The sequence below is a fragment of the Pundamilia nyererei genome, unplaced genomic scaffold, assembly GCF_000239375.1.
Source record: "Pundamilia nyererei isolate P.nyererei 1_Seehausen unplaced genomic scaffold, PunNye1.0 scaffold00044, whole genome shotgun sequence".
Classification (NCBI taxonomy): domain Eukaryota; kingdom Metazoa; phylum Chordata; class Actinopteri; order Cichliformes; family Cichlidae; genus Pundamilia; species Pundamilia nyererei.
Genome location: NW_005187445.1, coordinates 2,810,068 through 2,832,247, shown reverse-complemented (window position 1 = coordinate 2,832,247; position 22,180 = coordinate 2,810,068). Strand labels below are relative to the sequence as shown.

Here is a 22,180-nt window from a genome sequence, read left to right as displayed (position 1 = left end):
CTTTCACAGAGCTTACACTTACTCTTATTATTTAATCTTTTTCTATTTACAAACAGACCTAGCTACACTAATATGAGCAATTTAACATCTATAACATTAAATACAAATTCGGGGTGTACTAATTTTTATTGGGCTTAAAAAGTTCAATTAGGTTTCATTTACATAGTGCCCCTTCACAACTAAAGATGTGTGACTGTGCTTTATATTGTAAGGTAAAGACCCTACAATAAGAAAGACAGAACCGCAGTGAACAGATGATGCCCTCTGAGCAAGCACGTGGTGACGGTGGGAAGCGAGATTTTCTTACGTTTTATTCATCCAGCTGCAGGAACCCATAATTAAAGTAAATGGATCTCAGCTATCCTTACATTTGTGCTTTTACCTATTGTGACACATCAAAATGCTTTCTGTGAAAACCGCCTGCGACTACTTTTCAAGAAAATGTTGAGCTTTCTTTAATGTCCGCCTACTCTACATGGCAGTTACCTTTTTGTCAGTCAGTTTTACTTAAATTATTTTTAGCACTGTCATCCTGCGAGACGAGGTAGTACAGTATGATGGCAAAATGCGTAGTTTAACAGGGGAAGACAGCTGTAAGTAAAAGAGAAAGCTGGTTTAGTCCAAACAAAAATTCCTGTAAATTAACAACTATTTCACACAAAAACAGTCAAACTGACACCACATTGCTGGGATTTCTAACACTGATTTACTGAACATATAATGAACCTGTGTAACCTTTAACTGTATCTGTTACTACGTCTTGAAAAGGTGTTTACAGAAGACCATGCAGTTATTCTAACATTTTTTAAGTTTTATTTCTCTTGGTTCTCCTGCCCTCGCGTCTCTGTGGCCGTCCGCCTACCTCAGCCACACGTCCCTATTTCATCATGTCGCTTACACACCTTAATCAGGCACAGTTCACGCACTTCCTCTGTTGTTCCAGCAGTGGGAAAAGAAAGAAAACCTGCAAAGAACAAAGTCCACGAAGCTGCTCACAAGCGAGAGAGTGCGGTGGCTCTCTGCCCCCGGCTGCAGAAGCTTAGTGAAAGTTACTGACGTGACACTTGACATCGTCTAAGCTCAGGACCGTTCCCTGGTCATTGTTGTTGTTATGCTTGTGCTTCTTATCGGAGCAGCGGCACAGTTTGTACTTCATTACCTGAGGGGATGAAAAGCACAGTCGCAGCAAGGTCGGTGCAGGAAAAGAAATAAGTCGCATAACGCAACAAGAAATGCTTTTAATTATTTCAATTTTCTAAATATGAGGTGTAAACGCTGCTTCAAAGCCAGAAATAAAACAAAACTGTGTTGTGAAATACGGTCTCCTCTGATCACTCCTACTGATCTAATTATGGTCAGGTTTAAATACATCAAGTCCAAAGCTTTGCATATTAAAAATGACAGACTATATGGCCTCTTAAATGCCTATGTCTTACCTCATAAAGGTAGTCAAATATCTCCAGAATAGTCAGTATACTTGCACCAATAAAAAGTCCCATCTGACCACCAATATCACCTGAAATGAAAGCATATTCATAACAAATGCATGAAGACAAAAAATGTAAGCAGTCTATGTTATATAATTGAAATGAAGCTATACCTAAAAGTCCAGCCACTTCATATGCTTTCTTCTGTTCAATAGTTTCATAATTGAGAGCTTCAAAGAAGATATCTAAAACCAGGATATTTTCCCTGTGGAGACAACATAAACAAATGAAGACACAAATCCCTCATTTTGAAGCTGCTCAATAATAATTAAGAGCACTTGAGAGATGAGATTTGAATGTTTTCTTTGTCAGTGGCTCTGAAAGGACTGGTTCGACGTTTGAAATATGACCCTGACAATGCCATCTAAGTTATCACAACACAGCTTTTGAGACAACCTTTTTCTTCTTCCTTCAGCTTCTGCCTTTGGAGGCCACATCTCACTCTATCCCAACATCCTCCAGCACTTCAAACCTTTGAATGTCCTCCTTCGCTATATCTCATCTGCGCTCTTTCTGTTTTCCTCCTGTCTGACAGCTCTATCTTTAACTTCCTCTGTCCAGTATGTCCACTATCCCTCCTCTGCACATGTCTGAAGCATCTCAACTTTGTCTCTCTAAATTTATCTCCAAACTGTTCAGCCTGATATACTCATTTCTAATCTTCTCCCGGTCCCTCATTCTGAAAATCTTGGCATCTTCAACTCAGCCACCTCCAAAGTTACTCCAGGGTAACTTTGTCTCCAAACTGATTCCCGATCCTCTCCATCCTGGTCGCTCCTGTTGTCTCAACACTGGGTTTAATACAGTTTTAATCTACTCCTAGCTAGATTTCAGTGTGATAATGGGGTAATCTTGGGCACATAGCTCTTGCTGTGAAGGCAGAAGCCCCACCTACTTACTGTCTGTCTGTACAGAAATATGATCAGAAAATATCAAAATGCACAAAAGATGGTATAAGTTGATGAAAACTGAATCAAAGCAGTTTGGTATTAGATTTTATTTCACCCCTTAAAACCATTTAGAAAGTCATCAGTCAGCACACGTTTCTATTTATGATGGCCTCTCAGGTTGGGTTTTTCTTCCTTTTTCTTTTATTTGAGAGGGAAACTAAAAATGTTTAGCTTCTGGACACAATTAAACTAAATGAATATCTTGAAAGAACACATTGGGCCTTTGAAAATGCCCCTTTTTTATATTTTGTTAGTGAAAGTCAATGAAATACAATAATCCTGTAATAAAAGAATTATTCATCGCAGGCTTTGCTTTGCGCACACAATAATGAGAAAACCCAAACATACTTACTTAATGTACTGCTCAGATTTGTTGTATTTTTTTGCAAGATATTTAGCAGAGGCCTTGCTGGGGATCTTGACAAAAGACAGCTCTTTGCTGTATCTGGTCATGTTGCACGGCGTCTCACACACACAGAAATCGTTGTCTCTTTCCACCAGGAAATCTGGAGAGAGGAAAACCAGAGCTCAGCTTGACCTTTGAATCAGTGCGACTGCGACTTCAAGATGTCACGAGCTGATGTGCCTGCATCTGTGTGTGCGTGTGTGTCTTTCTGATGTTTTTGGGGTATAAATCTGTGCATTCTCCTTTTTTGGGGGGAACTAATATCATAAAGACATATTAAGGTAATATCAGGTTTTGGTTAAATGTGCAGGAAATAAATGTGATGTCCTGTGAAGCGATGCAAACATGGCTCTGTTTGTGCGTGTGTTACTGTTCTTTAAAGATTTAGAGGAGTATGAAGCCTCTTTCTTACCCAGAGCTGGGTCAGCACATTCTTTGTACAGCTCGGGGGTGCAGTAGGGGGCATCGCCTGTAGCAGCAGCAGCAACACACACTCACGTTAATGAATTTTTTCTTTGATTTCCTTCTTTGAAGTGCCTTCAGTAATTTCTCAGATCGGCGTAAGTCTGATACAACACAGAGAAAGACCGGACGCCTACCAGGCATGTGCACCATGCGACAGTTGCAGTTGTCCACCAGGTAGCGCGTTTCGCAGTCAATGCGACAGGCTGTGATGCTGTAAGTGTCAAAGAAGTCCGACTCCATTGGCGTCACCTTGCAGTCTCCCCAGGGTGGGGGGAGATATATCAGCTGCAATGACCACATAACGACTTAATAGTGTTTTAAATAAGAAATAAATACCGCATGAAATAAAAAGCAGGCTTCTCCTCGCAGGGAAAAGCAAGAACTAAACAACTGAATCCATTTTTTTTTAAAAATTCTACAACTGCATAAATGGGAGAGAGATTTAAAATGTCTGATGTGACCCGCGGATAATTCTAATCTATTATTCAGAGCTATGGATGTGATTTTTTTATTAGGAATAATAAAGTAAAACACTCATTTAGTTTAAAAAAAGAGATTTTAAAGAGGCTCCAGTTTAACTTTGTTCAGTCGAAGAAAAGGGAAAGTGAAAACTATAAACATCTGCCATAATTCACAGAAATTTTTTTTTACCAGCTGTGGCTATTATTTTCAATTTCATATTCATATCAGTGTTGAAACTAAAGTATTTCTGGTTCTTCAAATGTTTGATTTTAGATTTATAAATAGGTCTCACAAGGGAAATCTTTGTCCTACAGCAACATGATAAAGAGTAAAAATAGCACAGCCTACAATAAACAACGCAGTCAAATAAAAAGTGCCACAGAAGCCCAGTAAGTGCCTTATACTGTGAGATGCAACAGAAACTAAACAAAACAGAAAGGTCAAAATAAAGTTAGTTAAAACCACTAAAAGTATGACTGACATTGTGTAAAAGTGATTTTATCCAAACAAAACACTGAAAAGGATCCAAAGACGCATTCTTGGTTTGTGTGTACTTTTATTTTTAATTATAGGACAAAATGTGTCTGATTGAAAGCTGATTAGTGAATCAATGAATCAATCAAATGGCAAGAAATCAGTTGGTAACCAAACGGTTTCAATCATTTGAAACCAGATTATTTCATGTCTGTTCCTCATATGGAACCTTGCTTTGCTTTGTTATAGTGAATTATTAATTGTTCAGATCTCTGAACTCTTCCTTTGCCGAGTATGATAACGTAATAATTGATAAGAATTAATAAGCAACAGTTTGTACCCTCTGTTCCTGACAGGAAACAAATGTCTGGAACCCGGGTGCCACTCCGAATCCGAGCTGGTCAATGAAGGACGGCTCGTCCTGACTGTGGATCTGAACTTTGACCCCCGCTTCAAACGAAGTCTCATCTGCAGGAAAGCAAAACGTTTGGGATCACTGTAAAAATGAGTTTCACTAAGGATCCAAACACGCAGAAGAGTTTCAGGCTCTGAGGTATCGACGCCCACAAACACCAACAAATCAATCGCACCAGTGTGACAGACAGCTATAACCTGCCACGTGAATGGGCTTCTTCTCACCTGTTTCTCCCCAGACTGGCAGGTATTCATCCTGCTGAATGTCCAGCATGAGCTCGAGGCCGTTGCCCATACCTCCCTTGGTGGTGATGAGGGGAGTGCGCCCATCACCGCCAGCGTTAAAGGTGTAACACTTCCCATAGCGAGTGAAGACCTGAGTGACACAGGAAAGATATATAATTTTTTAAGCAGTTAGAGAAATGTTTCTGAGAGAAGGATTCAGGTCAATTTTGTCACAACCACACAATATTACTGGAATATACAACTGAATGGAAAATTATGGGGTATTCCACTGCACTCATTTTCCTTAAAAAAACAACAACAACAACAAAACAAAACAAAAAAAGGGTATTAAATGGAAACCCGATCTGTCTGCACAGTTGTGGGATGCTGGAAAAAAATGAGAGCCTGGAACATATAAGACTTCCACTGAGCGCTCAGAGGACAACAAGGGTTAAAAGCGGATCACCTTCTTACGTGGTGTAAACCACCAGCGCAGATGGCTCACCAACAAAAGAAAAGACAAGAATCTATACACAGCATCAAAAACGCTAACTCGTCGTCAGGTCATGTGTGATATCTCTAGGGAAATGTTGGCCAGTTCTAAGATGCTGCAGAGCAAACTGAACAGGCACCTGGCAACCAAGACTCTCTTTAGAGGAGAAACTTCAAAAACAGTCCTGGCTCTGAACCAGAGACTACAACCTACCCAGCAGTCTAAACAGTGCAGGCAGTGTAGGCTAGCAGATTTGAATCCCAATCCCACTTCTCGTGTCACAGCAAGAAGGCCCTCAGTGAACATGCTACACCTAAATATCGGATGAAAACCTTTGACTGTCTAGAGATTTGCACAAATAGGTTCACTTTGGCACCCAGTGTGGTCTCCTGCTGCTGCAGCCCATCTGCTTCAAGGTTTAACATGTCACACATTCAAAGATGTGCATACTTTGTTTGTGACGAGCGCAAGCAGTCAGGCCATTCTACTCTGACCTCTGACATCAGGAAGGCATTTATGCCTGCTGCTCACTGTATATTTTCTGTTTTGGATTAGCTTCTGTAAACTCTAGGGATGGCTACGCTGGAAAATCCTAGTAGATCAGCAGTTTCTGAAATTCTCAGATGACTCCATCTGGCACTGACCACCGGGCCACACTCAAAGTCACTTAAATCACTTTTCTTCCCCATTTACTTTGGGCACCTTGACCATGTTTACGTAGATATGCTGCCAAAGGATTGGCTGATTGAGAAGGAGCAGTCTAAGGAGGAGATGAATAGGTGTGCCCAATAAAGTGGACAGTGTGCCATAAATGGCTTAATATACAGCTTGGTGTGAATTAGAAGTGTTTATGTGATCTATTAAACTCTACCATCTAGACCTCTAATCAACAGCAGAAAACCAGCAGTCAGTCTGCAAACAGTGTTTTGCAGACATTTGGTGCTTGGGAAGAGACTGTGGGACTGTGTGAAAAGTGTCTGATAATGTGATGGAGGCAAGGTAAATGCTATTGAAGTGTCGACATTCTTGGAAATAAAATTGCTGGTGTTGTGCCTGATCCATTGCCTTTATTTGACAATGCAATCCAAAGAAAACCTTATGATGTAAAGGCTATTTTATGCAGATATGAATTGAGATGTACAGCCTCGTCTTTCTTGCTGGTGTGCCTTGGACAGTAAAACTTGTGTCAGAGGATTTGAGAGTGTTTTTCCACTGGGGGTCAGTGTTTGACTCGGTAAATGGTGTGTGTGTGTGTGTGTGTGTGTGTGTGTGTGTGTGTGTGTGTGTGTGTGTGTGTGTGTGACTGTATGACTGAAATAGTATGAGAGGAAAGGAGAGAGGCAAATGTGTGACAGAAAGCGGAGAAAGAAGGAGAGTGGAAGAGAACGAGGGAGAAAGGAGGTTTTCCCGTGGGAGTGTGAGTTACACAATCAACCCAGTGAGGTGATGGAGACTGGCAGACTGGCGATTTAACATTCCCTCACATGCTCTTTATGGCACTTATAATGGACCTGATGTTACCATGGAGACCAAGCATCCCGACAAGGAAGAATACCGCCTTAATTTTAAAGGAAAGCCGAGACACAGACGTTAGACTGAACCTCTGTGAGACATCAGCAAAAGGCCATTTGACAAACAGCCTCGAGCGTGCGACGGTGAACAGACAGAAGCGTAACAATATTGAGCTTTCTTCGGCGCGGAGTTAATGTTGTATTAGTTTTTAGTGTTGTGTGAGTCACATAACCCATGCAGGGAGAGAGCAGGAGAGCAAGGAGCAATGGAGGAGCGAAGGAGGGCAGGGATGCAAAGTGAAAGAGACAGAGAGGAGGGGGGGGGGGATTTAGCTGCTAACGCTTGAAGCTGGCTATTGTTCAGCATTATAGCACAGAATGACATATCTATGATTAGAAAGAACAAACCAAGCAAGTAATTGTAGAGAAAGAGTTGGGATCTTGCCGAGGGCAGTTTAAACATTTAGGCCATCTATCACGTCAAGTCAGCGAGAGACTGCTGCTGGTTGCAGAAGCAGACATCAATCTGAGTGGGAGAAAAAAACAAAACAAAACACAAAAAGATTCTGCACAAAAAAAGCAAATAAAAGCAACAAAATAATGTGTGTCCACACCTTTAGAATTTTTCTGTCATATGCTGCAGGCTTAAATAAAAACTGATGAGGGTAAAGACGCACTTGTTACTTTTAGAGACTGACATTCCAACATCGACGCCCACCTCACACCACGACGGGCCAGATGTGCGGAGGTGAGTTGTGAACACCCAAGTGCCACAGTATGAACGGCTTCCACATGAGGCTGTCTAAAAATGGGCACCTAAATTTCCATATTTACCTTCAAAACAAGCAACAGCTGGCCAGTGGGTTGGTTGTTTAAAGAAAAACAAAAGTTTTAAATTCTGGTGTATATTTCAAAGTCTTTGAAGTTACTTATAAATATGTCAGTCTTAGTTGTGGAAGTTGTCTCTTAGTGTAGATTTACCGAGGTGTTGGGTCTACTTTTATGCCACATATTAACAGTTACAATGCTCATCTTTAAGGGCATATAATCCTTGTCAACCTAAAGTTTGGGCTTCATAATGCTCTAAACACTCAAATTCAGTCAGATTGTTCAATTCGCTGCTTTGTATGATGCCAAAGGAAAGGCGAAATCTCAAGCAAACAGCTCTGACTGTAAGCACAGCACCTGCTGTTCAATTCTTCCCTTTCTGCGGCGCAGCCAATGATTAGAGAGTTTGCCTAAAGGTCCTCGTTGTAGACCCCTGTGTTTAAAAATAGTTTAAATCCCTCTAAACTAACTAAACATATCGATAACATTTAAAGAAACAACACCTATGACTTCATGTGCTGAACATTTATGTATCGTGTTGACAAGATAACAAGTGAAGGTAAATTAGAGATGAGCTGTACTTTTGTGTAATACCAATCTTTTTTAACCACAAGATGATGCAGAACGTTAACCAGGTAAGAAATTAATAACACGTTCTTATTTAAAATAGGCCACATTATGGAAGTTTGTTTATGCCACTAAAAATATTATTTTTTCTTTTGCCATCCTTAAGTCAAAGTTTCAGAAAGAACAGCAGCACACATCTGAAAACTATTACACACATGAACTGGTAAAATGCTGCCTCCTAGTGGTTTTTGTTAAAATCTTCACAGGGTAACTACAAAAGTAACTTTTAGAACAAGCTGGCAATCTCAAACCTTTCATCTTGAATGTGTGTGTGTGTGTGTGTGTGTGTGTGTGTGTGTGTGTGTGTGTGTGTGTTTTTAAAGGGAATCCATCCAACATTTGTTGGGATATTTGACCCACAGTCTCAAAAGTTAATTTAATAATGCTGCATGAAAAACCGAGAGAACATCAAAATCAGCAGGAATCCTGTGGGGATTTTAAAAGTTTCATTGCAATATTTCTGATAAATGTTGAAGTATTTCAGTTAGGATTAAAGTGAACCAACTGACAGACCAACACCATCCTTTGAGCCCTGGTGTCACCGCAGGTAGAAATCATCCAGTAAACATAGCACTACCCAGCCTCTCTTTTCCCCATTTACTCCCAGCCTTCTGTAATTGCTCTTTGCTGCACACTATTGATCACAGGTACACACTGTGGACCCTGACAGATTGTCAAACATGTGTAAGAGTGGAAAGGCTCTTTCAGATCATAAGGTGACTGAATTTCATAAATAAAATCAATCATGACAAAAATGTTAAACCCGTGTGTATGACAGGTGCACGATTGTTCATAGGCGGCTCGATCAATACGCAGATCTGAGTTGATGTCAGGTAACCGGTGTTCTTTTCCTCTGGTTGAATAGTTGTGACAGAGGTGGTAGGAATAAAAACATGAACCATGTATAATGCACAAAGTCTGCATGGCACACTGTTATGATGAATAAATAAATGATCGTGCACATGTGTAAAAGGTTTTCTGCAGCAGAAATTATACGCTGCATGAGGAATAATGAGTGTTACAACAGAGAAGGACTTTAATTATGACAGATGCATGACTGTCACACCCTTTTGTCACTACTTAGAGGTACTTCAAACAACAAATCAATGCCCTTTTTTCCACAGAATTGAATGCATTACTTACCAACTGCAGTTTACACACACACTATCTTCACAGCTCTGATCAATAAAACTGTCACTCACACACAATTTCCCATGTATTGAAAAGCACTCAACAGAGCTCTGCAGTAATTAATCATTATGCACATAATCATGAATATCTGTTTCTATAGCCATCAAAAGTTGAAGGAATCTCTAAATCGCAAATCCCTGCTCTTTGCCATCCATTTAGGGAGGTCTTAATACAGTCTTGCAGTCTACAAGCAGCTAAAAGACGTCTCGACAGGCTAAGTTCAATCCATTAGTGCTCTGTTGTTTTATGGGGATGTTTTCAAAGACTTTAAAGCCATCTCTGTAAAGTGCAAACACTTTCACTGTTATTATGCTGTTATAGCCACCACTGGGGAAAAAAAGCTATTTAAATGGAATGGTGAGCAGACAGTAGTCCACAGTGACCAGGGCTGAAAAAAATAAAAATTAAAAATTAAAAAACGGAAATCATTCACGGTTATTGCTGCCTATTGTGCATTTACAACATAACTCAGGATTGTAATCTGATGAGGACTTCAGGTGACCTGGAAAAAGTGGGAAGTTTCACACCATGCTGCTTTCCTTCACACATGGATGAACTTATTAATAAGAAAACAAGAGTCTGCAGTCATACAGCCTCTGGCAGCCTACTGTAGTCAGAGTTCTGCTTTAAGCTAAATGCTAACATACTCATATTTACAATGCTAAAACGTTGATGTTAGCATAATATTTACATAAAGTGCATCTTAGGTTAATATTACAATTATCTGTTTTACACCCATAAAGCTTGTACATGCATGCCAGGGATGACCATGAAATCAAATTATTTACAGTTTATGCAGTTTTTTTTATTAAATATATTTTTTTACTGATACCTGGGGATGTAATGCAGTACTCTGCCACAACAATGACTGGTGCTATGAATGCATCTAAACAACTAGAAAATGGGAGAACTACAGTCAACCCCCCCCGTAACTCCAAATTATTCGCGGGAAAATACTCCTATTCGCTTTTTTGGGGGGCGGGGGTAGAGCATTTCTAAAATATTCGCTAATTATTTTCATTTTATTTTCGTGAGGGTCTAAAGTATTTGCAGATTTCAGCTATTCACGGGCAGTTGTGGTCCCTAACCCCCACGAACTCTTTGAATACCGGCACTTATTACCTGCCATGGTTGCTGGACTGGTTCAGTGTCATTGGTACTGTATAAAGCACACTGCTGCTCGTAGTCTTCGATCACAGGCTCAGAATTTGCTTCTTGTTCCGCGTATACCAGGGGTGGGCAATTCCAGATCCCGAAGGCCGGTGTCCCTGCAGGTTTTAGATGTGTCCTTGAACCAACACAGCTGATTTAAATGGCTAAATTAGCTCCTCAACATGTCCTGAAGTTCTCCAGAGGCCTGGTAACAAACTAATCATGTGATTCAGGTGTGTTGACCCAAGGTGAGATCTAAAACCTGCAGGACACCGGCCCTCGGGGCCTGGAATTGCCCACCCCTGGCGTATACGATTGAAGACTAGGGGAGACGGAGCTTTTCAGTCGGTGGTGCCAAAGCTTTGGAACAGTCTCCCATTACAATTATGTTTATTTCAATTTCCCTTTATTGTGATACTTTTAATTATTTTTAATTTATTCTGTTTCTTACCGTGTTTTTATATATTTTTACTATCATTTATGTAAAGCACTTTGTGACCGCTTGTCTGTGAAAGGTACTCTATAAATAAACATTACTTACTTCCTTAGTTTGTGCACCTCAAACTACATGTGTTAAGGAATTCTTTGGTGTTGGTTCCTATTAAAAGTTTATCCTTCATGACACTGACGACACTTTTTCTCCTAATTTATATTTTGGATGAATGAGGTGAAGTTTGGTATCAAAATCAACCTTTGGATAGGTGACTACATGTAAAGCACGCACCATCTGTGAAGCTCTTGAAGCATCGACTCTGTGTTATCTGGCAAAAATCTTGGCATTTTTCTGTTTTATGACCATTTGAAAGAACACGCACAGCTTCTGTGTTTGAGCAACTACAAATTCAATCAACAAAATTGATTAAAAATTTGTATATTGTTTTTGCTACAATGCACGTGTTCTTCCTTTGGTTCTTTGAGGGAGGTTTAAACTGGTAAAACTCTGACATTGCACCATATTTATTACTTTTACATTTAATAGCGATCCATCCACTATTATTTGAGTTTTTCTTTGATCTTTAAACAAAACCCAAAAGCCCAGGAGCGTGATTATTCAATGAGAATACAGCGTGTGTTAAAAATCAAAGGAAAATAGTGATATTATGTACCAATAAAGAGTGCTGGCTTTTGTGTCCTGCACAGGTGATTTATTACGCTTTACACTCTCAAAGATGTGCGTGATCTTAAAGTCTGAACGCGCCTGCTAGCTGCACACAGGTTAAATTAATTCGAGAATAAAAGCATCAGAGCCAAACCAAACACTCCCCCGCTCTGTTTTGAATGAATAGCTGACTCACCACACTAATAACCAGTCTTGGGTGGAAAAGAAAGCTACTCCAAAGACAAAATAAAGTATAGGCAGGGGATTGAAAGCCAGAGGCACAGTGGAGCTTGGGTGTTTGTGTGTGTAATAATGATGCCCAGAATATAGAATCAGACCCTGAGTCACTGGTTGTCAAAATAAAGAAGTAAAGATGAGAGGCAAACAAGAAAAGGTAGAGAAGAACCACAGGGCTCCTCGGGGGAGTACAGATAACTAAAGGCTTCATAGAGAAAAGCTTTTTTCTTAATTAGGGAGAAAAGACCAAAGACTATCCTGCGCTACTGAGATACCCACTTTGTGGATCTTCCATCTTTGTACCTGTAGTTTCAGCGTGGTCAGAAAAAAAAACAAAACACTACAAGAAACACACTTATCCTCACCACATTTTGATTTGTACTTTCAGCAGCAGTAATGTGAAGGCTGTACGACAGTTTCTCCATCTTTTTGGCGGAGACCGAAAACTCTAAACAACTAGTAGATTATATCAGCCTCTGCATCAGAAATAGTATATATATATGAAAAGAATTAGTACAGTGCTAATATTTAAATGGAAAACAGTCACCTCAAACATCAAGTATCAGCACGAGTATTGTCATTGTGAGCAGGTGTGAGTCACGGAGCTGCTGACAAGGCCAACATGACTCTACGATTTATTCACAGTCTACAAATCAAGATCCACACCAGACGTCTGTCACCGCTGTGGTTATTTAAGATGGCAAATCTGTGTTTTTCAGTAGTTTAAAGAAAAATCCTGAGATTGAAACATCAAGCAGTTCAATAAATCCTCATAAATAAATCCATCCTGGCTTGTCTGAGGATCAATCTGTTCTCATACTTTCTGATTCAAGTCCCTTTTGTTTCCATTTATTCTTTAAAAATAGGTCACAATTAGGTGTACAAAGATTCTCATAATCCACCATTTGGTTCATATCTTTTATTTTTTATGAGGTGGGTGATTAGGGTGAATCATCCCGTTCTGTTCATGATCCAATCATGACCATCTGATCCTTCCGGCACAGGAAAAAAAAAAAATTCAAATGGATTTCCAGCACACTCTTTATCAGAAGGATGGTTAATCGCCACATTTTTCACCAATGTGGTATGCTTTAACCAGTTATTAAATACCACCACTCCAAATTTACCTTAACAACCTAATTTTACAACAATACAAAATACGCTCTAAGTAAAAAAAAGGCTAAACAATTACTTAAATACCAGCACATAGCTTGATAATAAGCCTCAGACCTAGAGACAAAACACAGCGTCCTTGGGGAAAAATTCTATTCCCTGACAGGCCGATAGCTTCTATCCGGTTGTGATGACGTATGAACCGTGCTTCCGGGTCCAAACTACACTGCGTTCATTAAGGCTGTTGTCTTTATGGCGTGTTTTAATGCTTGGTGTCTTGTTCTATTTAACCTGAAGAAGCTCCTAAAAATAGTTGGTGATCACTGACGGCCTCTCTGGATTTTTATTATCACTATTCATCATCAGCAGGTTTCAAAACTCAGTTAACTAAGTTAGTGTTAGTAGTCCTCTTCTTCTTGTCCTTTGCGCGGGCGACCAGCGGCGGTGGTCGGCCGCGCAACCAGTACGCTGCTGTAGGTGCCGCAGGTTCTCTTGCTTGACCAACGATTATCTTCCACGCTTTTCGATCTAAGGCGATGGTTCTTGCCTGCTCGAGGTCAAGTCGAAGGGCCTTCAAATCATCCTGGATTTGTTTCATCCTTGTCTTTTTTGGTGCATTTCGATGCACCCTCCAATCGGTGGGGCGGGTCAACCAGAGTAGGCCATGGGGGTAGCGGCTCTGGTCCATTCGACCAATGTGGCCAAACCAACGGAGTCGGCGGCGCTGGATTAGGTCGCCGATCGTTGGTTGGCTTCCGCAGCTGGTGAGGATGGTGTCATTCGAATGACGGTCGCGAAGGGAAACGCCGAGAATGCATCTAAGGCAATGCATTTGGAAAACTTCGAGCTTGCTCAGGTCGTGTTTGGGCATTGTCCACGTCTCCGTGCCGTAAAGTAGAATGGGCAGGATCAGGGTTCGGTAAAGGCAGATCTTTGTCGCCAATGAGATGTTGTTCTTCTTCCAAATGCACCTGTTCTTCTTCCAATGAGCGTATCTCCACTGATGATGCCACTTTCTTCTCCTCGACGAGGGACCCCAGATATTTAAATTGTTGGACTTGTGTGATCTGCACACTGTCGAGGTGGACGATCGCTGGTGAACTGTCTGTGGTCAGGACTTTGGTCTTCTCTGCGTTAATCTTGAGGCCGTATGGTTTGGAGTGCCGGGCGATGTCATAGAGGATGTGAGTCGCCTCGGTGTCGTCTTCAGCAAAAATGGTGCTGTCGTCAGCGAACATTAGTGTTAGTAGTATTAACTATTAAGGTTATTTTTTTTTCAACTTTAATTTTTATTAGTTTTAGTTAACATTGAAATATTAAGGTTATTTTTATAGGACATCTGGAAATGAATACAGAGCCGTTTACTTGCTGTGAACGTGGTATATTGAGTGTTACAAAATTGGGATTACACAGACGTGATTTGATGCTTGCCAAGCATACACGATTTTAGTTTTGTTAGCTACTGAGTGAATTGTGATAGTAAACCATTAAACAAGAGAAGCTACACTGTCTCCTAGATTTTTCCCCCTCACATTAATATTAGCATTTATTCTGAATAGTGGACCTCTTTCACCCAAGGTTAGGTAGTCAATCTGTGGGTTGAACCGTGCTAATGTCAGCATGGTAGTGTAATAAAAATATTTGCAGCTGATGTTTATATCTAACGTTTAAGATAAGAAATAATAACATACAGTATATGTTATTTATTCTGAAAGTTAAGAATTAGATTCGATTATTAGATTAGATTAGAATTAGAATAAAACCTAATACAACTTAAAATATGTAGCGAAATAACATAGCTTTATAAAGTTAATTAATTAATTTAGATTAGTAATGTTTGGGTAATGCTAGGAAATAATTAAAAAAGTATCCAATTGAAAAGAAAATCAATTAGAATTCATCATTCATTTTAGCATGTGTCCAGAAAATTCAGAAAAAAAGTTTGTTGGGGATTCTTTTCAAGAATTAGCTAAACTGGCTGTTCCTAAAAGGTTTAATTTTGGTCTTTTCAAGGCATTTGGTGACAATAACAATAAAACTCACTACATGGCTGAACTATCAGGAGACTAACACTCTATCAACGTTGCATTATTGACAAAAAAAAAAAAAGAAAAAAAAAAGAATAAAAATGTCATATCCAGTGCATCGATTGGCAGACACCTTGAGATGGTACCGGCTAAGAGAAAAGCTGCGTATGATGAACACTTTGTTGTTTTAGACAAAAGTCCTCCTGACAGCTGTTTGCAAAAGTTTTTCAGTGCTTGTAAAAAATGAGTGTTTACCAGTTTAAATGTCAGAATTTAATGCATGTAGGAAACCATCATCTGTCTCTCGCCTTCCTCACCAGCTACATGAAATACTATTAAACCTCCCCCACTGCTGTGAGGGGAGTTTTTATCTATCATATTTGGAAATTTATCCACTAGCTCCCACACGATAAAAATATTTCTTTCCCTCCTTTATTTCATTCCTCCCTGGACTGCAGAGCTCTTCCATGGTTCCCTTGTGGCTCTTGAACTATGATGTTCTTTCCCCTGTGGACATCACTCCATCTCCTGCCGCACTTCCCCACCCACCATTGCTTCATTTGATGAATATTTCACAGGCCAGTAGAGACAGTCGTCCTCCTCTCTCATCCTATTCCCAGACACTACTCAGCTCTCAGTACCTATCACCTTCAGAGACGATAACATCCTAGCGCTGGGTAAGTGGCACCTGAGGAGTCAGCTGGGTCTCTGGGAGCATGCCATATGAAGAAAAATGGAATTGTGTATTAACTTAAGCTCTATACGTCTATCTAAAACCATCTAAAACCTGACCTTAGCACCATATGAGATTTAGGCTAAAGCTGGCAGATATTACAAAACAAAACGGCAACACCCATCAGGTGCGAAGAGGAAAAGGACCCGCATGGGCGCACCATGATACTGTCCAGTGGTGGAAGAATTATTTTAAGCTTTTACCAGAGCACAACAACACCTAAAATACTCCAGTACTACAGTAGTGAAAGCAGCCAAGTGTACTTGTATAGATAGATCAATACCAGTGATGCAAATGATTCATTAGGCAATTAATCATTTTTTATAATCACTAAAAAAAAAAACTAAGCTGCACGCTCACAGGGTCCAATTTATAAGGATTTGAGAAAGGATTCTCTTTTTGTTGCTTATTTACTTAATCCCTTGTTTGATTAATCCCTTGTTTGATTAATCCCTTGGATCCCTTTTGACAAATGTCAATATAAAAAACAATAAATTAAAAATGATAAGTGATGAACAGAATTTTTGCAGTTCTTTCTGATCATTAAGTTTTAACTCCTTTACATGTTTCAGAACAAGGATTCTGAACCTAGAGAGACACACCAATGGTCACAATTTGAAATTCCAGCGTCACCTTTCTCAAGTTCACAAGATTTTCAGAAAAATTTGACTTCTGACTACCAGGTGATTGAGATTCGAATACGCTCGAGTTTTTTAGTAGGGTAAGGTGAATGTAAAAACCTAATAAAGTAGTTAAAAATCAATACAGTGTCAGTACTTAAAATGACTAAGTTGTCTGGCCAATAAATAAATCAATAAATACAGTATAGGTTTAACCTTCCAAAGGTTTAACCTATAATATAGAACCAAAAGTTAATATGTAGGTTTTAGACTGTAGGTCTCCTCTTTAGAACAACTCGTAAAGGGCTTGTAAAGGCAGACTGCGTGGCTCGATGGTAGATTTTATACACCTGTGGCAAACAGACTAAAACACCTCAAAGATTAACAGATGCGTTGTATTCAATATGCATATTTGCAGATGCAACTAGGGGTAACTGAAATGGGTGTCTTCACATAGTTTGCCCAGCAGAATGACTCCGTTGTTTACAATACTCTCACCACTGTCTGCAGCATTGGCAATAGAGTAAAGTTCAGAGCTCAGCAGGTAAAGGTGCAGAGTCAAGTGACGACTTCGTGGTAAGCTGCAACCTAGTTTTTGCAATATGGTGCAGAAAAGTTATTAAAAAAAATGACTCAATCATTTTCTGTTTTTAATATAACCAACACGCATGTATACATTTGTTTATATGCAAGAACACTGGACAAAAATCTTCTAGACTAAAATGATAAACCAGAGTTTATTTATCCATCTTAGTGTATTTTCTATAAATTTCTAACTTGAAGATGTCAAACTGCATCTGTTCTTTGAAGTATTGTTTGGCAACAATGTAAAACAATACTTGTAGCTGATTTGTAACTAATAAAACTAATGAAAATTCCACCAGGTTTGCATGAAATCATTGATGACAGTCTAGAGTACACACCATTATCGTCACAGGCTAAAGACAGAAAACCCAAAAAGTTTATTTAAAAGGATTTTGGGGCAAAATAGAGCAGTTTTATTTGCAGTTTATGTAGACTAGTCAATAAACTACATTTTTCAGGCAGTTTTTTTTCCAGGTTAGATATGACGTTGAAAGGTCCCCAACTGACCAGGAGACACAATATCAAAAGATTCAGGCCTAAACAAAAATTTTGTATTTCTCAGGCTCACATTGCTTATTTTTCGTCATTTTATTAATGAAATTATTAATCAAAAATGAAGAAACAAAAGAAAATAACAGACAGGCGGAAAACAATGAAATAATATCAGAGGGTGGCACCAGTCTGTCATTATCATTTAGATAGATGTGGCACAGTGGGATCCAAATCAGTGGAGAATTAAAGAGAGACCCTTCTTGTGAAAAAACAAAGGAGAATCACAACAAAACAACATAATAGCTGATCAAGAGGCGACAGAAGAGCCTACAGGCTGCAGTCTTTCCTCTGAGGAAAACTAATTGTTGTTTTAATGCGATCGCTGGTCTCTATGGTGGATGGACTTGGAGATGCATGACACACTGAGAGGAAATAACGCCCCGGGGAAGACTGCATACAATTCCTCCCTCCTATGCCTGCTTTTCACTCAAATGAAGACAGAGGGAGATTTCTGTTGAAAGGCTTCTTTAAATGACTACTGAAAAATGACGCTTCCACATTCCTCCAGAGTGCCGGCTTCTCGGTGAATAATGGAAATGATCTTGTGAATTTGGATGGGAGACATAAATGTCTTAGAGTTGCCGGTTCACATTCATTCAGAGCTGTTAAATTTTCAGTTGAAGCTCTCACAGTTAGCAGAAACCCTCTCATTCTCCCCCCAAGTGAGCAAAGGAGAGCAAAGTGAGACCGTAAATAGCTGTACAAAAGGGCTGATACATTCGATATGAGCCAGTTACAGGATGTACTTATACAGTTCATTTTTATAATGCACTTATATTAGATTAAATAGCTATATGGCAGCTTAAAAGTACTTGCACTGCTCGCAAACTGTGACATGCAGCATTAATCTCTGCTTTGTTGTGCCCCTTCTCTCCCTCCCTCGATGCTGCAGATCCATATGGGATGTTAAAACCTCCTCTGCCTGCCTTTTCCCTCAATCATCACTGTCGCCTACAAATCTCCTGCCTACAAATCCTGTGTCAGCCATGTGCAGAGCCCACGCTCGCTCTCTGCTGAGGGGAAAAACTGCCAGGCAGCCGGAGAGGCCATCACTGTAGCAGCAAGCTTCGCTGTAACTCCAGCGTGCGCTGCCCTCTCATCCGCTACAGCTGAGTAAACATCGGGGGGATAAACAGCCAGAGGGGCAGAGGCCTTACTACAGCTGAGGGCAGTTTAGTTTGCACACAGCACAGTGGGGTTAACTAGGATTAAATCATCATGTGTCAAGTGTGACTATGTGTCTTCATTCGTTATGTACTTTAATATATCAGCACAATGTGAGAGAAACTGTGAATAAAAGACTCATGGAGTGACAAAAAAGAAGCGATAGTGTCGACTTACATGAGAACAAGCAAGGTGATAACGGATGAGACATTTGAACGTGACGTGGTGGATGTGCAGGATTTATAGTGTAGTAATTAGAATATAAAGAGTGACAGCACACTGGGGGACCAAAAAGAAATTTATTTTTTTTTAATGAACCAATTTTTGTGGCTCGAATGAAGGTCTGTGCAAAGGATTGTGATAGCCTGATGAAAGAAACCTACCATCAGATCCCTTGAGATCCCTTCCCAGACGCCTTAACGCCCACTCACATCCTGGGCCATCTGACCTCAGGAATTCGCATGATAAGGTGGGGCCAGGTTTCACAATGCACACCCGAAACTCTGGCTGATTGGGACCCACACCCAGTTTCACACCTTGGCTCAGGCGATTAGAGGATCATCAGGGGGTCCTTTTGTCCCTCTGTGGGGGGTTACTCCCACTAGGTTTATATCTGGGCTCTCCACCATTTGACCTTAGAACTGAAGAAGCTTCTCGGATGAGAGGTGAAACGTCTTCAAGCAACTTAAAGAAGTCCAGACGCTTTTCTTTGCAAGCTCCTTTGACTACGATGACCTGGATGACTGAGAACCTTCACAGACACCTACCATCAGCTTCTTTGAGCTTCTCCTCAGATTACAGTAAAGCCTCCCTTACAGCGACACAGAGAGGGGTCATTGTTGGGAACCGTTTTCCTTGATTTGGTCCTAAATGACATCAGGTTTGGGTGATGCAGGCTTCATGGTGCACTTTAACTCTTAACCAAAGCATCACCTGAAGGCTTTTACACTGATGGATTTCTGATGCATATTCCAACCCACTATATTTCCCATAACTGGTCACTGTGACTCTGTGGATACTGGTAACTCTTAAATGCACAATCAGTAACACATTTGTCCACCTGAGAATTTGTAATTGATAAGATATGCCAATGAATCTTTTAAGAGTCCAAATTGGATTACAGAATGTATTTATATGGACACAGGCACAGAGACATTGCCCACTGGTTTGTCGAAGTCAGCTTTTCAAGCTTTGACCCGTGATCGTATTTGGAAACTTGCTTGGTTAGCAAACTGGGTTAGCAGACTGCGTCAACAGATGTAGATATTTGCTAATTAGTGCAAAGCCACTCACTAAAACTAGAGCACAGACTCCTTTGTCGATTTGTCAATACAATTAGATGCACAGCAAGCTGTATTGCTTTTCAGATAATTAAATTTAAAAGGCACAAACAGTCAACAGGTCCATGCTCAGTGACTTGAATTAGCTCAGGCGAACCTTAGCAGAGTGCCTGCCAGTCAAAGCAAACGTGCCGTCCACTTTAAAAACTTAATTATTGTCACAAAGGCTGAAATTAGCTCTAAAAAAACAAAATGATTTTCTGTACCAGGCTTTAAACATGTGTATTTCATCTGTAATGATGAAAAAACATGGTAGTCTATGAGAAATGACTCACTTGTTACTTGTCGTTGTTGTCCTTGTCTCAGAAGATTATCTCAGGAGAGTCAGAGAAACAAAGTCTTTTAGGACTTTTTAGCACATCATCTACGTAACTCGGCCTGTGGATTGCTTACAATTTATGTAATCATTTATTTATTTATTTATTTAATCCCTATATCTATTTTTATTTACTAGCTTTGGTGGCACAAGATTAGTTACGGGCTCACATATTATTTCTATGCCTTTATCTCCCGTGTTTTGTCTTACATTGAAGCAGTCTAAATGTTCTGTACAGTGCCACAGCCCACATGGGTCTCTGTGAATTGAGCTGGAGTGGAGCCTAATAATGACGGGTCATTTCTGTAGAGTTTAAATTAGTCTCCAGAGTCAAATGACAGTGTGTCTGTCTGCCTGCTAAGCCCGAGACAAAAGGTTAGCTGTAAATTAGGAATGATTAGCTATAATAGGTCATATACCACTACCAATATTGGGTGGACATTTATCGATAGGTACAGTGTGTGTGGCTATATGTCAGACTGCCTGTTTCTTTTGAATGTTTAAATTTGCATGCAAGCCTCTTTTTCATGCGTGTCTAATAGTGAACTGTAATCACCTTCCAACAGGAATGGGGTGGGATGGAGGGGGGGTTCATTTCACAAAGCCAAAAGGCTGTCACAGCGCATTTAACCTGACACCTGACTTGAACTTAGTAATGGCCTCAGAAAGCTGTTGAGATTGCATGTTTCACTTCGCACATACATCCCAGCTCCTCACATAATTTACACCGACTTAAATCGATACTGTCTTTGCCTGTTTAATGAAATTTCATGCCGTGCTTAAGCTAGTCTCAGTAGTTTTTTTTTTTTTTTTTAAATCAAAATCCAACACGGTTTCCACGAGCACGATCACTTACTCCACTGCAATGCTGGGGCACAGTGATGCCTTTGTGATCCTGTCGTGTGATGTGAAAACTTAACTAAATTTCACATTAAGAAATGCTGTGTGTGCAACATGCAGTCAGACAGCTTCCCAGGAAAAAACCCAGCATATAAATAAGTCACACAGTTTGTTCCTGGGTGGGATGAGGATGGTATAGACATATGGTAACAGTATATCAGAGGGCAACAGTGCATATCCATGCATAGACACGTAATGGAGATATACAGATGGGTGATACGTGACATATATATTCCTGCTGGATGCCTCTCGTAAAACATAGTTGAGTTGCACAATAGAGTACTCATCGGTTTATTTTAGGAATTGAGCCGTGATTCAACATCTGAGTGGCTGTAATGAAAACGTTGAGCTCCTCGAGGGGGTGAATTGGGACCAGCTTGTACAGGAGATATTCTCTATGAAGGAAGGTGGACAGCAGTCATTGCAGTCAGTCTCGATCTTTTGCTCACAGGCCAATTTGTTCACCGGGACGGCATCGCATCTGCTGAGAAGGAGGAAACCATCACCCTCATTAATAAGAAAACATCAAAAGACAGATAGAGGCACTCCTGGAGAAGAGCACCTCTCTGCAGCTGTGCTGCTAACAAGCCCCTCTTTTATCAAACGTCTTTGATTTTGCAATTCCCAAAATACCACCCAGCGAAGGTGGGACGAACAACGATTAATGAATGCGTTTATTACTTCTGTCACTTTATGGTGCAGTTTAGAGGGCGGGAAAAAAAGTCAGGAGGGAGAAAAGGCCCTGCAGCTGTACCCCTGGAGTGAACCTCCTCCATGTGACAAATTTCACAGTCTGTTGAGAGAAATCC

General features: G+C 40.2%; 1 protein-coding gene across 3 annotated transcripts in view; it reads right to left on the bottom strand.

Moving 5' to 3' along the window:
* Positions 1-22,180, bottom strand: part of LOC102207778 (acid-sensing ion channel 1-like) — a 65,214-nt gene that overhangs the window by 2,475 nt on the left and 40,559 nt on the right. The window contains exons 3-11 of one of the 3 annotated variants that reach the window (XR_001290362.1): positions 4,884-5,034; positions 4,585-4,712; positions 3,443-3,593; positions 3,256-3,312; positions 2,790-2,943; positions 1,601-1,692; positions 1,437-1,516; positions 903-1,159; positions 18-591 (exon numbers count right to left, since the gene is read on the bottom strand). Coding sequence is in view for 1 of the 3 variants with exons in the window: in XM_013910459.1 (XP_013765913.1) it covers positions 1,040-1,159; positions 1,437-1,516; positions 1,601-1,692; positions 2,790-2,943; positions 3,256-3,312; positions 3,443-3,593; positions 4,585-4,712; positions 4,884-5,034 (933 nt within the window). In the remaining 2 variants the exon portion in view is untranslated. Of the gene's footprint in view, positions 1-17; positions 1,160-1,436; positions 1,517-1,600; positions 1,693-2,789; positions 2,944-3,255; positions 3,313-3,442; positions 3,594-4,584; positions 4,713-4,883; positions 5,035-22,180 lie in introns of those variants that run through there. The other 2 variants (XR_001290361.1, XM_013910459.1) reach the window with 2 other exon arrangements.